Raw genomic sequence first — 12,594 nt, 5'->3', positions numbered from 1 at the left:
ACATGTGTTACCTATTCTAAAGTGTTACCAAAGTTTTTACTGTATTGAAAATCCTGTCTTTTCATTTGATTGAGCAATCTTCCAGTTGTTTGTGTTATAGTCTAGCGTACATCAGACCTTTGACTAATCGACGTAACGTCTGGTCCTCATAGCAGTTTATTCTGGCCACGAACTGCCAATTTTATAAAATAAAAGTGTAATTGCATTGTCTGTGAACTCTGATTGTTTGCAGGTTAGAGCGTCTCCAGCAGATCGTCAGTAAAGTGCAGATGGAATCAGGCATGTGTGAGGAACAGCTCAATCAGACCGAGTCTCTACTGCAGACGGTGAGATTATGCATCCTCAAAACACACTTATACAATTACTATTCGGTCAAATGTGACCCTGAAGCAAAAAACCAGCCATAAGTCGCTGGGGTATATTTGTAGCAATAGCCAACAATACATTGTATGGGTCAAAATGATCGATTTTTCTTTTATGCCAAAAATCATTAGGATATTAAGTAAAAATTCTGTTCCATGAAGATATTTTGTAAATTTCATACTGTAAATGTGCATGGCTAAGAACTTAATTTGGCTTTTTTTTGCACCCTCAGATTCCAGATTTTCAAATAGTTGTATCTCAGCCAAATATTGCCCTATCATAACAAACCATACATCAATGGAAAGATTATTTATATGATGTAGAAACTGACTGGTTTTGTGGTCCAGGGTCACAAATGTGAGCGTAAAGTATAAAGTTGCTGTATAAACTTTGCATTGTAGTGACTTTAATTTTTGTTGCAGGATATCCGTCTCCTGAGTGCCGGGAAACCAGCGCAGCACGCAGTTGAGGTGGAGAGGGATCTGGACAAAGCCGACGGCATGATTCGGCTCCTCTTCAACGACGTTCAGCTGCTCAAAGACGGGCGCCACCTGCAGGCAGAGCAGATGCATCGCAGGTGAGTCCGTACGACTATAGTGGAGAACCTTCTTTCAGTAGATTTCAATGCATTAACTCTTTCCTCGTCAAACATGGAATTTTCTGTGTTTTCACTGTTATACGCTAGGGGGCGCTATTACACATAGTCTAGAATGTGCCGATCAAAAACACAGACCAGGAAGACACAGAAACGAGCAATCTCATTTGTAAGCATATGCATATGAAAAATAAGGCAGTTATCAACAATAAACAGCATGCAAATGAAAACCGCCTAATGTTACCGAGTGAAATGTCGATCCAGTAAGTGGTAAAGGCCTGTGAATCTGATGCAAATGTAGTATGATGTTGATAAAATTGCTCAAAATGTTGCTTTTTTTAATGAAACTTACCAATATCCAAGCTAGGATAAAACTGTTTATTTTTTTGTTTAGAAGTAGAGGCTCTCTTATTATTATTTTGATGTATTGCATGTTCAGGTATTTATACAACAGAATATTCTGGGGGCCATGAAATTTTACTGAAATCGGCTGGCAACTTTTTTCAAAAACGCTGGTGGCGAAAGAGCTTAAAAGAGATATTTCTTTCCCTTTTGGACCTACAAGTGATTCTTTTGGATGAAACGACTATGGAAATCTATAACAAATAATGTAAGCGAACCCAATAACAGTGGTTTTCTTTTCTCAGGGTCTACCGCTTACACGAGCGCTTGGTGAACTTGCGCAGCGACTACAATCTGAGGCTCAAGTCCAGCGTCAGCACGGCCTCTCACGTCTCCATCACACACATTTCCCAGAAGGCCGTGCAGCGCGCGCGCCCCGAGCTGGATGAGGTCACGCTGCGTTACGCGCAGGATCTGTTATCGTGGGTGGAGGAGAACCAGCGCAGGATCGATACGGCCGAGTGGGGCATCGATCTTCCCTCGGTGGAGTCTCAGCTGGGAAGCCACAGAGGACTTCACCAAACCATCGAGGACTTCAAGGCTAAGATCGAGCGCGCACGAACAGATGAGGTACTTTAAATTCTTTACTTTTATCACTTTTTTCATGGAGACTCTTAAGTTTCATACTACTTTTCTTAAATGATTGTTTATGTGTAAATGATGCCCTGTATGCTAAAGTCCGTTATCTTTAAGGCATATTTTAATGGACTGGGATGTCTAACTCCTCCTAGACTCTTATAAAAAGATTTTGTGATGAAGTGAAACCAAATTTACTTTTAAATTTTTTTTAATCAAAGACAAAAATTTTTTTTTTTTTTAATTGACCATTTTTTTGGTTCTTTTATATTGTTTATTTACTTATTTACCTTTTTCACTTGTTTCTTGTCATGAATATAGCCATGGTAGCTGGTGCTAAACAATAAACAATCAAGCATAGGAATTACATTTGCCTCAACCATAATGTTTAACTTACCATATAACTAACTATAGAAATTAAAAAAAAAAATTCTAGTAAAAAATGAATATGAATCAATAATTAAAAGTAATTTAAAAATTACTACTACTAAACTACTATAAGTATATTCAACTTTACCTGCATATATACTGTATACTGATGTAAAGCAATATGTGCAACTATTTAGCAAATCTCAACTGCGTGATACTATCGCAAAATATAAACTGTTATCACATAGCTCTATATTTAAAGTTGAATATGCAAACATATCCAATTTTACCAACAAATACACAGTGTATTCAAGTAAAGCAATATATACAGTATTGCAAATTTTAACGGCTTGATTTTTTTATATTGTGGCAAAATGTAAACTGTTTGGTCAGCCGTTCACTAAATGTGATCATAAAGCCCTATTCACATAAAGAATGATAACTATAAAGATAAATATAACTATAACTGTATTAGCGGGATTATCAATGGACAATAATGTTCTGTTTATTATAAGCTGTAGTATTATTGCCTGCCACTTTAAAGCAGGATGGATTCTGATTGGCTGTCAAAGTCTTTATCGTTCATCAGCTGGGAAAAAAACTTTTTTAAAAAAGTGACTCCACCGATATTGTTCCTCTTGTTATCTTTATAGTTGTGGTGTGGACTATGCTATACTCACAGAATTAGAACAATTATATAAAGGTTATAGTTATAGTCCTTGGTGTGAGCAGCCCTTAAGGCAGGGGTGGGGAACGTAGATCCTGGAGGGCCACTCCAGGAGTTTAGCTCCAACCTTGAAAAACCATGGAAAAAAATACCTAACTGCATCCTTGAAGACCTTGATTAGCTGCTTCAGGTGTGTATGATTAGGGTTGGAGCTAAACTCTGCAGGACACCGGCCCTCCAGGATCAATGTTCCCCACCCTTGCCTTAAGGCATAAAGTAAAAGCCATGAAAAGCTCAATACAAATAAATTAGATTTTTACTAAAAAATGGATAAACGGGCATTAGATGGTCTCTTGTGACATCTCTTCCTCTTTGTGTGTTTCAGAACCAGCTCTCGCCTGCTAGTAAAGGCACATACAGAGAGTATCTGGGCAAACTGGATCTGCAGTACACCCGACTGCTGGTGAGTGTTTTAACCGGTAGCTAGTAAAAATCACTTGGCCTTGCAGAGTGTCAGCATACGTCTCTCTTCTTCTCTAGAACTCCTCCAAGTACCGTCTGAGAAATCTTGACCAGCTGTATAACTTCGTCAACGCCGCCACCAAGGAACTGATGTGGCTTAATGACAAAGAGGAAGAGGAGGTCAACTACGACTGGAGTGAGCGCAACACCAACATGGCTGCAAAGAAAGAGAACTACTCAGTAAGAGCCAAAAACAGCGTTTTATAATCCTGTTTCTCTGTTTAGGGTTAGGAGTTTGCCTGTTGCTCATTATAGTTTAACCAGGTGTAAACCTTGTCTTTCATGGTCTAATTAATTCCTCAGGGACTCATGCGAGAACTGGAATTTAAAGAGAAGAAGATCAATGACATCCAGGCCTCTGGAGACAGACTCATTAAAGACGGACATCCAGGCAAGAAGACTGTTGAGGTACGCAGTCAACTATTCATGGTTTTAAAAGAAGACATGGTAACACTTTACTAAAAGCCTTTGTGTATGATGCATTACAAAGAGCTATTAAAAGGTATAATGGATGATTATAATTATTCATAATGTGCATTGTAATACATTATATCTTGTTGAAAATAATTATAACCAAACGTGACCCTGGACCACAAAACTAGTCATAAGGGTCAATTTTTCGAAAATGAGAATAAATAATCTTTCCATTGATGTATGGTTTGTTAGGATAGGACAATATTTGTCTGAGATACAACTATTTGAAAATCTGGAATCTGAGGGTGCAAAAAAATCTAAATATTGAGAAAATCTCCTTTAAAGTTGTTCAAATGAAGCTCTTATCAATGCATATTACTAATCAAAAATGAAGTTTTGATATATTTACAGTATGAAATTTACTAAATATCTTCAGGGAACATGATCTTTACTGAATGTCCTAATGATTTTTTGGCATAAAAGAAAAATCTATAATTTTGACCCATACAATGTATTTTTGGCTATTGCTACAAATATACCCCAGCGACTTAAGACTGCTTTTGTGCTCCAGGGTCACAAATTTAAAATGCATAGTATAACACTGAGTTGACAAGTGTTATAATGTATTATCTGTGGTTACAATTATTCTTGAGATCATACAGTGCTTTATAATGTGCATAACAAGGCATAATGAATGCATTAAAACTACTTTTATAATGCATTATGCATAAAGGCTGTATGTAAAATGTTACCAAAGACGCTTCTGCTCAGTGCATTTATTTGATTAAAAGTACAGTAAAAACAGTAATATTGAAAAATATTATTAGAATTAAAAATAGCTGTTTTCTATGTGAATATGTGTTCAAATGTAATTTATTTCTGAGATCAAAGCTGTATTTTCAGCATCATTACTGCAGTCTTCAGTGTCACATGATCTTCAGAAATCATTCTAATATACTGATTTACTGCTCAAGAAACATTTCTGATTATTATAAACGGTTCTGAACACCAGTGTTACATGTGTTGTGTTGATCTGCAGGCGTTCACCGCAGCTCTGCAGACGCAGTGGAGCTGGATCCTCCAGGTGTGCTGTTGCATTGAAACTCATCTCAAAGAAAACACTGCATACTTCCAGGTACAGCATCAGCATCATGTAGCCATGTGCAATTCTTTGTTGGTCAATCATGTACCTGTATAAGCAGTATTCTTCTCTTTCTCCTACTGTATTACCCGTAGTTCTTTGCTGATGTGAGAGATGCTGAGGAGAGGATGAAGAAGATGCAGGAGACCATGAAGAAGAAGTACATGTGTGACCGCAGCACCACTGCCACTCGCCTGGAGGATTTACTGCAGGACGCTGTTGTGAGTTTGGTTGAAGATGGCTTATAAAAACTAAACTGTAATGCTAGTGTGTGTTTTGCAAGTGTACAGTTATCGGTAGAGATTGTTTACTACACACATTTACTGTAATATCGCAACACTGATGTCACAATATTGTAGCACAATTGGAGAAATCAAATTTATAAAGATGATTTTCTGATGAAAATTGTAATTGTGACTTAAAATGGAATTTAAAATAAACAAGCCACATTTGCTGTGCTTGTTCGTAGGGCTGAACAGTTTGGCTAAAATGTTGTGAAAAAATAAAATAAAATAAATTAAACTTTAATTAAAACAAAGGGCAAAGTTTAATTGCAACATATAATCATTACAGTTAATAGTGTTCACCGTCTGTTTGGTTGCATGTAATTTGTAACTAACTGCATGATTTCTACTGTACATTTCTACCATAGTCACCACTAATAACCTACTCCTAAATATAATGTACAAACTTAACATTTTCTGCACTGAAAAAATATTTTTTTGTCTTGTTTCCAGCCAAAATATCTACAATTCTTGAATCAAGAAAGATTTTCTAAATAATTAAAAATGATTGTCGTCTTTTCAGGAAAAACAGGTCAAAATTAAGTGAGTTTTTGCTTGAAACAAGCAAAATAATGTTATTTCAAGCAGAAAACAAGATTATTTAAATATAATATTTAAAATAATTTAAAATCAAGATTATTTAAATTTAATTATATTATTAAAATATAATTTTTACTTGTTTTTCTGAAAACAATAATTGTCTAAAAAATCTTTCTTGATTCAAGAATTTTATGATATTTTGGCTGGAAACAAGACAAAAAAATTTAAGTAAGAAAATAATTTTTTTGCAGTGTGTAAAGCTGCTTTGCAACGATTTGTATTGACATAATGAATTCTAAAAATAAAATATAAAATTAATACTATTGTATTTTTTCACTAAAAGGAAAAATACAGTTTTTAAGAAACATTATATAATAATAATTAGTAGTAATATTAAATAGAAATATAAAACTGACTGAATCAAAACAATAAGAAATATTACTATTGTAATAGTTTAGTAAAATAAGAAGTAATAATAATATTTATTTATTTATTTATTTAACATTACATCTGCAAACTTATATCACTAATAATTATGGCTGTTTTAAGTCTTCATTTTCAAAACCATCAAACTTTTATTTCAATGGAAAAGCATTTCTTATATCGGTATTAAAATGAAAAGTAAGATTAATAAGTAGCTTTGAGCTGACTAAGTGAGTTTGACCACAGGAGGAAAGAGAGCAGCTGAACGAGTTCAAGTCTGACATCACCAGCCTGAACAAGAGAGCCAAGTCCATCGTCCAGCTGAAGCCACGCAACCCCACCACCCCCTTCAGAGGCAAGCTGCCCATCCAGGCCGTGTGCGACTTCAAACAGATGGAGGTAGAGACGCGTCTTCATTCTGTCTTAGTCCTGTGTTAATGTCCTATTTAGTTTTAGTCAAGTTTCAGTCAATGAAAACTTGACATTTTAGCAATAAAATTATTGTTAATTATGGTTGCCATATTGCTTAAACTAAGTAAACCACCGGGCAGAAAATGCATCCTTGTAACAGCGAAGCTCTGATTGGGGGATTTGAGCTCTTGATGTCTGGCAACCGCACTCATGAAAGCTCACTTAGAGGCGTGTAGAGCAGTCTGCAATAACATTTTGTCTACTTTTTTGGCTTTTGGTAAAGTTAGAATTTTTGTAATACATTTTAGGCTAGTCTTTTTTCGTTAATGAAATTTCATGTTGATACAGTCATAGTTATCGTGACTTTATTGTCGTCTCGTTTTCGTCTTGTCTTAGTCATGTGAAAAAAGCTTGTTAACGAACATTTTTTTCGTCGTAGTTTTCGTTAAGGAAATGAACACTAGCCTGTCTCAGTGTGTTTGTGCTGCAGGCTTAACCCCTGTTTCTCCTGACAGATCACCATGCACAAGGGCGACGAGTGCGCGCTCATCAATAACTCACAGCCCTTCAAGTGGAAGGTTCTGAACCGCTCGGGAGACGAGGCCATTGTGCCGTCCATCTGCTTCCTCGTGCCGCCCGTCAACAAGGAGGCTGTCGACACCGTGTCCAGGTATATTACACACACTACACTGTTTTCTGGAGTACTTCATACAAACATTGCTCTTTACTGTCTACCAGTGTCATTGATGTACTAGTATAGGTTTTCATAAGATTTTGAATTAGATTTTTTTTTTTTTTTTTCAAGTTTAATAATTTTGTTTTGTGTTTTTGTCATTATTATTTGTTTGTTTGTTTTTTGTTTCATTGATATGCTATTTTATTTTTTTATATATATTTTGATGTATATTTTCTGTTCAAGTTTGAGTAATTTTGTTCTGTGTTTTTGTCCTTTTTATTAAGAGTATTTATAGTATTTATTCATTTATTAATTATTTTTACGTTTAATTTAATTTATTTGTGCACTTCAGCTAAAAACTAAAACGAGAAATGTTGCCTCGGCAACTAGCTGAAATAAAAATGAAAAATTTTCCCTTGGCAACTCGCTGAGAAAAGTACTATATAATAGTACTAATATATTTTTTATTCATATTTAAAAAAAATTTTTTTTTTTTTTGGGGGGGGGGGGGGGAGCTTGGGTCTGTTTTGTTTGTTTTAATTAACGTTTTAGTTATTTTGTTGTGTTTAGTAATTTTTATTAGTTTTTTTGTAATAGAGTATGTGTACTTTTGTTCTATATAAGTGGTAGTTATTTTAATACAAGTAAGAAAAAAAAAAAAGTTAAGCTAAAAAAATAAGTGAAATGTTGTCTTGGCAACTAGCTAAGATTTTTTTTCTCCAGATTTCTCTTTTCTTAGTAAACAGTATGACCTGACAGTCACTGTAAGGTTCTGACAGTAATCTTTTGTTATGTTGATGTTTCTGTCAGTTTGGAGGCCGGTCACCAGCAGACTCTGGCTCTGTGGCAGACGCTTCACACTGACCTCAGGAGTCTGCTGTCCTGGCAATACCTGATGAAAGACATCCATCTCATCCACTCCTGGAACATCACCATGGTCCGCTCTACGCTTCATTCATGACATAAATACACACTTCTTTGATTTAGTCATTAATTGACGATTTAGCCATTAAGTTAACACAACACAATTCATTGATTAAATGTATTTGCTTCTGAAAGAGATCAGTGCATATATGCTGTGAAACTTAGAAGTAGAAAAACACATGTTCTACATTAAACAACATGGGATTTTACCTCTAATTCAGTAACTTGATTGTAGTTATATTAAGGAAACAGGCGGTAAACAAGGAAAATTGCTTTATTGAATAATAGGACCTTCAAAGGCTCTTCTAAATGAATTAAAGAGTAGACATGATTCTGCTGTTATAACATCTGAGAATAGTTCTGCAACAGATTTCAGACGAGACTAGATCAAGATTATTAAGGATTATTTTAATTTTGTCATTGCACTAATCAAATACAGCACTTCAGGGAAAGATGCATTTTGAATGTAAAAGTAGCCAAGGTTCCTTGTATGTTTCAGTTCAAGACGATGAAGCCAGGCGAGTACCAGCTGATGCTGAGGAACCTCCAGCTGCACTATCAGGACTTCCTCAAGGACAGCCAGGACTCAAAGCTTTTCGATTCCAGTGACAGCATGCAGATCGAGAGGGAATATAAGGAGACCGTACAGCATTACGACAACCTGCTCCGCACCCTGGAGAAAGGTACAGACACGAACCCCTGATAGAGCCCACTGTGCGTTACCGATGGCATGAAACACTGAAACATGAGGGTGGTGTTTCTGTGGATGTTGGGTAACTGTTGAATTCACGTTTCAGGAGCAGCTGTCAGAGCACAGGGTGAGTCTTGTGCTCCTGCTGGCCGTGATGAGCAGAGTTTGGAGCTGCTCTATAATGGAAAAACATGTAGTGTCAGCTTTTGTCATCGTTTGTTTCCTTGCTTTAGCTAACGGCGCATCTCTAACGAGTGTGCATGTACTGAAACATTCAACATAGTGGCATAGTATAGAAGAAAATACACACAGCTGGTCAAACCATGAATTTCTGAATCTGTGTAGTTCATATATAGTTTTCATTTAGATGACATCCGAGTGGGTAAATCCATCGAAACATGTCAGGATTATTATAGTTAACTAAAACTAAAACCGTAAAAAACAAATACAATTTGATTTTATTAATTTATTTTATTTTATTTTTTATCAGTTTATTTTTTACTATTATAGTTTTTGTTAATATTTTGAGATTTAATTTTTATATTTTCAGTTTTTATTTCAGTTTAACTTAAAGGTTTTTTAGTTTTGTTGTGTTATTGTCATTAATATTTTTTTTATGTCAATATAGTTTTTAGCTATTTTATTAAAGTTGTCTAACCTATCTATCTATCTATCTATCTATCTATCTATCTATATCTAATTAGTGTTGTCAAACGATTAATCGCATCCAAGATGACATTGTTTACATAAAATGTGTGTATTGTGTATATTTATTATGTACATATAAAGACACACACACATCCAGCATATATTTTGAATGTATTTACATATATTTACATGTATATTTTTATATTCATATAATTTATATCATATATATATATAAATATATTTAATGTATAAACTTTACATATTTTTCTTAAATATATACATGCATGTGTTTGTATTTATATATACATAATAAATATACACAGTACACACATATATTATGTAAACAAAAGCTTTTATTTTGGATGCGATTAATCGTTTGACAGCACTAATATAGATATAATATATACTGTGTATAGTATTTTGCATCATGGTAGTGCTTGCTGTACTTTAATTTATTTAAATACAAATAAATGAATGCAGTAAAACATATTTAGCTGTAAGAGTTCCCAAAATATGCCTAATTTTCTTTATACACATTTAATAATTTTGTTTTATTTTGATTTTGGGATGAAATGTGAGCCACTAACACTGATGAATGTGTGTGACGTGACTAAGTGTGATGAATGTTGGCTGCAGCAGACCAATAAATGAAGAGATAAACTGTTGTTTGCCTTCAGTGTTGTTAGAAAACCGTAATAACAAATCTTTTCTCTTCGCAGGCGAGCAGGATGAATCCATATGCAAGTCATACATCACCCAAATCAAAAGCCTGCGCCAGCAGATCGAAGAGTGCGAGTCTCGTACGGTGACCCGTATCCGGTTACCTGTGGATAAAGATCCGCTCCGAGACTGCATGCAGAAGACCACTGATCAGAGAGTACGACACAAAGCTCTGGCTCTTTATCATTTATCCAGTTAAAACTCAAGAATGTGTATACAAATTCAAATCATATTTGTGACATGTCAAGAACACATCCCCAAAATCACAATTTATGACCATTAAGAGTTTTGTGATATTGTTTTTTGTGACATTTATGCACATTTGCCTGAGGTGTTCTTATTATTGTAATAGAGCCAGTTTTTTTCTCATTGTGATTTATTGTGATTGTCATTAAATGCTTATTACAGTAATACAAACTAAATTAAAGACAGAACAACAAATACTAAAACAATATTAGATATAAATGAATCCGAGTGATGAGATTTTAGCCCCTTATGGTATTAAAATTCTGTCCTGAAAATAATGTCACATTATAAGAATAAGTTATAATCAGTGTTATTTTAGTGTTTTTGAGATACTATTATAGTTTGTATTCATATTTTGAATCAGTTTTTACTTTTCAATTTTCATTTTAGTTAAAACTAGTATTTTTTTGTTTTTGTCACTGTATAGAGAGAGAGAGAGAGAGATTTTAGACATTTTTATTTCATTTTTTTTGTTTTTTTTTGTTATATTTGTACATCAAGTTAAACTAAAAAATTAAAGATGTTGCCTGAAAATAAGGAAAATATTTTTTTTATATTTCATTTTATTTCAGTGAACGTTTATTCTATTTCAAGCAACAAAACTGTTTTAATATTTAGTCATATTTAACCAAATGAATCAATGTGGCTCAAACAGAAAGTGCAAATGGAGCTGGACGTCATTAAGAAGAACCTGGACCGAGTGTCTCAGAAAGCTGAGGAGGTGCTGTCCTCTCCGGAGCAGACCAGCATGCCAGTGCTGCGCTCAGAGCTGGACATCACCCTGCAGAAGATGGACCAGACCTACAACCTGTCCTCAGTCTACCTGGAGAAGTAAGGAGCGCTCTCACCTGTCCAGTATTTGTCTTTGCACAGCATATGTGACCCTGGACCATAAGTTTTTGAAATTAAGTTTCTGAATAAATAAGCTTTCCATTGATGTATGGTTTGTTAGGATATGACAATATTTGGCTGAGATACAACTATTTGAAAATCTGGAATATGAGAGTGCAAAAAAAAAAAAAAAGAGAAAATCTCCTTTAAAGTTGTTCAAATGAAGTTCTTAGCAATGCATATCACTAAACAAAAACTAAGTTTTGATATATTTACAGTAGGACATTTACAACATATCTTCATGGAACATGATCTTTACTTAATATACTAATGATTTTTTGCATAAAAGAAAAATGTATAATTTTGACCCATACAATGTATTGTTGGCTGTTGCTACAAATATCCCCCAGCGACTTCAGACTGCTTTTGTGCTCCAGGGTTACATTTCTGCTGCTGCTTGTCCTTCATATTTCGTCTCTTATTCATTTGTCTGTCTTATTATGCACTAATAATCTTAAGCATAAGATCATATCAAGGCAATTCTTTTTTCTGTAGACTTAAGACAATAGAAATTGTGATCCGGAACACACAAGGGACAGAAGATGTGGTGAAGAAATATGAGACTCGCCTGCGTGAGGTTCACACGGTTCCTACAAACGTCCAGGAGGTGGACAGCTACTGCTCTGAGCTCAAGGTAATATTCACTGCTCACTTACTGCTTGATGCTTTGTTTTGTATAACGCTAGATGAATCTTGTAGCTTTTTGTAACATGTACAAGGATATAGGTCAGTGGTTCTCATCCTTATTGACTCCGAGGCCCACAACTATATTCTAAGCCCTGACATTTCTAGTTTCTGTAATTTCAGTTTTAGGATTCCCAAAATTTTAAGAGCTGAATGTTCTTTAAGGATCCTGATCTTTTTAACCAATTAACTGATATGTTTCTAGTTGTTTGTGGTTTACTGGATAAGGATTAATGTTGAGGATTTTTACAAATATGCGTACTTACAATTTATATTAATTCAAATATTTTACAGCTTGGCATAAAAACAAAAATGTATATTGTTTATGAAAAATGTTTAAGGATTTTATTCATTTAAATTACTTTTCCCGCTTTAGAAATCATTTAACATTTTTAAAATGAGGTTTC

The 12,594-nt window shown here is 34.6% G+C and overlaps 1 protein-coding gene across 3 annotated transcripts in view; it reads left to right on the top strand.

Moving 5' to 3' along the window:
- LOC306887414 (plectin-like) overlaps positions 1 to 12,594 on the top strand; it is a gene marked incomplete at its 5' end in the record, with an annotated part of 144,687 nt that overhangs the window by 115,254 nt on the left and 16,839 nt on the right. For all 3 annotated transcript variants that reach the window (XM_079445109.1, XM_079445110.1, XM_079445108.1), the window contains 15 exons: positions 233 to 326; positions 786 to 940; positions 1,606 to 1,930; positions 3,358 to 3,435; positions 3,513 to 3,674; positions 3,798 to 3,902; positions 4,948 to 5,043; positions 5,145 to 5,270; positions 6,543 to 6,695; positions 7,223 to 7,377; positions 8,194 to 8,320; positions 8,807 to 8,990; positions 10,366 to 10,523; positions 11,268 to 11,443; positions 11,999 to 12,137. In XM_079445109.1, the coding sequence (XP_079301235.1) occupies positions 233 to 326; positions 786 to 940; positions 1,606 to 1,930; positions 3,358 to 3,435; positions 3,513 to 3,674; positions 3,798 to 3,902; positions 4,948 to 5,043; positions 5,145 to 5,270; positions 6,543 to 6,695; positions 7,223 to 7,377; positions 8,194 to 8,320; positions 8,807 to 8,990; positions 10,366 to 10,523; positions 11,268 to 11,443; positions 11,999 to 12,137 (2,233 nt within the window). The remainder of the gene's footprint in view (positions 1 to 232; positions 327 to 785; positions 941 to 1,605; positions 1,931 to 3,357; positions 3,436 to 3,512; positions 3,675 to 3,797; positions 3,903 to 4,947; positions 5,044 to 5,144; positions 5,271 to 6,542; positions 6,696 to 7,222; positions 7,378 to 8,193; positions 8,321 to 8,806; positions 8,991 to 10,365; positions 10,524 to 11,267; positions 11,444 to 11,998; positions 12,138 to 12,594) is intronic.

Source organism: Barbus barbus, assembly GCF_936440315.1.
Source record: "Barbus barbus genome assembly, chromosome: 21".
Lineage (NCBI taxonomy): Eukaryota > Metazoa > Chordata > Actinopteri > Cypriniformes > Cyprinidae > Barbus > Barbus barbus.
Note: the sequence above shows the minus strand (reverse complement) of the source record. Positions and strands in the feature narration are given on the sequence as shown.